Here is a 4,325-nt window from a genome sequence, read left to right as displayed (position 1 = left end):
GAGAGGATACGGATTAGGGGGTCTATTCAGATCCTTCTTTCGCGCTGCCGTACCTCTTACTAAATCAGGAGCCAAAGCAATTGGAAAACAAGTATGGCATAGTGGACTGAATTTGTTAAATGATGTATCACAAGGACAAGATGTAAAAGAGGCTGCTAAGCGTCGACTGAAAGAAGCCGGAAATATATTAACAGATAAAGCTGCTACTAAAGTGAAGAACATGATTGGTTCTGGACGAGTCAATAAAAAGCAGAAACGTAGGAAAAAGCGTACCATTTCTCACCGATCAAAGAAGGTGAAAGCACAGGATATTTTCTCTTAAAAAAAAGTATGACTTCGTATATTCATCGAGACTCTCCCGTTTGCGTCAAATCTGAATTAGATTTATTTACCATTCCTCCTACGCAAACAGCTATAGAAAAAGGACAGTTTGTGGAATATCACCCTCTCGAAAATATACGAGATGGAGGACCTATCGAATTTAATATTTCTGGCAGTGGTGAAGACTATATTGATCTAGCTGCTTCTTATATACACGTGAAAGTTAAAGTAGTTAAGGCAGACGGATCCAGTTTAACAGACAAAGAACCGGTTGCCCCTGTAAATTTATTTTTACATTCTCTCTTTTCGCAAGTAGATGTAAGTTTAAATGAAAGAAACATTTCATCTGCGACAAATACCTATCCTTATAGAGCCTTCATCGAAACATTATTGAATTATGGGGAAGATGCAAAGAAAAGTTTACTCACCTGCGAAGGATTTTTCCAAGACACTTCACCTAATAAAATAGATGTCTTAGCTCAAGATGCGGATGCTGGACTAAAAGCTCGCGGTGAACTTATAAAAAACAGTCAAAGTGTGGATTTGATAGGACAATTACATTGTGACATTTTTCAACAAAATCGACTCATGTTAAATTTAGTTGATGTGAAAATTAAAATGGTGCGTAGTAAATCTGCTTTCTGTCTAGTTTCTACTGAGAAAGATGTCGATTATAAAGTGATCTTGGATCATGCTTCTTTGTTTATCAGAAAAGTAAAAGTAAACCCTGGAGTCTCTCTCGGGCATGTAAAAGCGTTGGAAAAAAGTTCTGCTAAATACCCTATAGATCGAGTATTATGCAAAACATATTCAGTTTCTAAGGGAAGTTGGTCTTTTATGCAAGATAATGTATTTTTAGGATTGATGCCCAAGCGAGTCATTATTACTTGTGTAGAAAATGCTGCAATGAATGGACAATATTCAATGAATCCTTTTCTGTTTGCCCATCATCATGTCAACTTTATATCGATTTATGTAGATGGACAACCCGTTCCATGTAAACCAATGGACCTTGATTTCGAATCTAATCATTATGTGCGTGCTTACCACAGTTTATTTTCTGGATTTAATCGCGACAAAGGCATCTATTTATCTCGAGAAGAATTTGTGAAAGGACATGTGTTATATGCTTTCGATTTAACTCCAGATATGTGTGATGGATCTCATTTTAACTTACAGCATCAAGGCAATTTGCGAGTAGAAATTAAATTTGCTAAGGCTCTCTCTGTGACTCTCTCGGTGCTAGTCTATGCAGAATTTCAAAACGTGATTGAAATAACCAAATCTCGCCACGTACTTTGCGACTTTGCTAATTAAGCAATGGACAGCCTTGAAATAAACAGAGCACTCTCTCAGAATGCAAAGACACGAAAAGCATTTCTGGGAGTTTTTGCAAGTGATCGACTCCCTATCGAGATCAAGAAATATCCAAGTTGCTTTATAGCTAATGTAGATCGTGCATCTGAATCCGGTAGTCACTGGTTAGCCTTTTACATTTCATCCCCACAGCATTTAGAATTTTTCGATTCCTATGGACATGACCCATCCTATTTTCCTGGACCGATAGCCAAGTATGCAGAACGATTTCCACAGATGGACTTTAATTCGATGACTCTCCAAACTAATGTAACAGCAGTATGTGGTCAATATTGCATATACTATTTACATTGTAAATGTCGTGGACAATCTCTCAATGATATATTGTTATCTTTCATACCTCAAGATATATCTGATGATATTAAAGTATATAATTTTGTAATCAAGAAATTTCATGTAAGATCTTCTTTCTATCAATAAATACATTTAAACTTTATACATTATGTGTCTTGTCTCATTTAATATGGAATTTCCAAAGCTACAACATCCTTTCACAATGGTGATTTCGGGACCCACTGGATGTGGGAAAACCTATTTTGTACGAGAACTGTTAAAGTATAAAGAGGAAATGTTTTCAACGATTCCCGATAAAGTAGTATGGTGTTATGGAATTTACCAACCTCTGTATAATGATATACCGAATGTTACTTTTGTCGAAGGTTTACCAATTAAATATCAAGAATATTTAGGTTCCAACACATTATTCATCATAGACGATTTGATGAGCGAATGTGGGAATGATAAACGTCTGACTAACTTATTTACAAAAGGAAGTCATCATTTAAATTTAAGCGTTATTTTTATCACACAAAACTTTTTTCACAAGGGAAAAGAAATGCGTGAAGTGACTTTAAATGCACACTATTTGATTTTGTGTAAAAACAGAAGAGATGTCAGTCAAATCGTACATTTAGGAAAACAGCTCTTTCCGCGTCATTTAAAGTTTTTTCAAGAAGTATATGAAGATGCAACCAAGAAACCGTTTTCTTATTTATTCATTGATCTGCGCAGTGAAACTCCGGAAGAATTACATTTACGCACCCAAATTTTACCTAACCAAGTACGGTATGTTTATCAAATGAAACATTATTAAAAAATAATAAAAACAACAGCTTTATAAAATGCATCATCATTTTATAAAATGACGCTGGTCAAGAAACAGCTAAGACAGTTACAGCTGTTAAACATTTGTCCGTTAAAGTTACGGAAACAGCTATTAAAGGAAATTAATATCAATTGCATAAAAGCTATATGCGAATGTAGTTTAAACATACTCAAAAGAAACGTTCCATTGTCAGAGCAACAAAAGAAGTCTCTCTATAAGCATAAAACAACTTTACGAAAATTAGGAAATCGTAAGATTTCTCTTGTGAAGAAACGAAAATTAATTTTACAAAAAGGAGGTTTTCTAAACTTTTTGATTCCTGCTGCTCTCAGTGTTCTTACAGGACTAATCAATGGAGTTCACTAAGAAATATGTGTTAGTTCCAGATGAGATGATGACAAAGCATACCATTTCTGATAAACAGTTAAGTGAATTGGATAAAGCCATGATGCATATTTTAAACAGTTCAGTTGACGATCGTGAGAAATTAGTGCGTTATTATGAACTTTTACAAAAGAAATTGAACTTAAAGGAATACAATTCACCCTTTAAACCTCCTAAAGACGACTCACAAAATTCTTTAGGCGATTCAGCTGAGATGAAGAAAGTGAAAGAGGAAGAAGAAGAAGCCCCCTCTTCTGTGACAGACGGCGACAAACAGATGACTGTAACTGATTATTCTACTGTTATCTTAGACAGTGTACCTTTACGAATGAGAAGAAAAGCACAAAATGCATTAGCTATTTTAAAGCGACATCCTGATATTCTTAAGTGGAATGATAAAGGCGAGAGACTTTATCATAAGGAAAAAATTAAGCATTCAAATATTATAGACTTATTCAATATCCTTTTTACAACCAAAAAGAAAAAGATTAATATTCCTGCTAAAACCGAATTTTTAAAAGCCTTGACTGAAATCAACATGCCAATGGACTATATCAAAAATGAAAATTTACAGAATCATGATGTTAATATGAAAAAAAAATATTGCATGTTAAATCTGTAAAACATATACGTTCTCCACGAAAATGGGAACCTTATTAAATGAATAAAATTAGTATTTTTACATATAGACTCTTTCTTCTCTCTACAATCAACATTTGTTTTACATCGTTTTTAAATGTTATGAAAAACATTCATTTCACAAAGAAACTTTTACCTTTCAATACATTTATTTTCAAAGAATAAATTTCTGTATTATACATAAAATATACTTGGAATTTTCTTTCATTAGTTAATATCAAATTAACAGCAATATCCATTTACTAACATTTGATATACACGTTTGCTTTAAAATTAAAACTAAAATTTCAATATATTTCTATTAAAAACATAAGGAAAAAAAATAGTCATAACATCAACCAAACACAGAAATTTAAATAGAATAGCTGTACTTATATTAATGCATTTTTATAATCTTCATAACATTTCGATTCAAAAAACCTATTACAAAATAAATGAAAAATTTTTTTCTGCCTTAAAGAATCTCTTATATTTTTAAAATTAATACATAAAAATATAT

The 4,325-nt window shown here is 32.8% G+C and overlaps 1 protein-coding gene across 1 annotated transcript; it reads left to right on the top strand.

The window, feature by feature from the left end:
* Positions 1–330: 330 nt before the first annotated feature.
* Positions 331–1,638, top strand: LOC146997595 (uncharacterized protein F54H12.2-like). The gene is made up of 2 exons (XM_085814356.1): positions 331–883; positions 971–1,638. Exons 1-2 carry the CDS (start codon positions 331–333, stop codon positions 1,636–1,638), a joined length of 1,221 nt encoding a protein of 406 aa, XP_085670482.1.
* The last annotated feature ends 2,687 nt before the right edge of the window (positions 1,639–4,325 follow it).

This window comes from Stegodyphus dumicola, chromosome 4 (genome assembly GCF_044657685.1).
Source record: "Stegodyphus dumicola isolate Sdum_Otavi_A_Nest chromosome 4, ASM4465768v1".
Classification (NCBI taxonomy): domain Eukaryota; kingdom Metazoa; phylum Arthropoda; class Arachnida; order Araneae; family Eresidae; genus Stegodyphus; species Stegodyphus dumicola.
The sequence above is the reverse complement of the archived record's forward strand: the minus strand, read 5'-3'. Positions and strand labels throughout refer to the sequence as shown.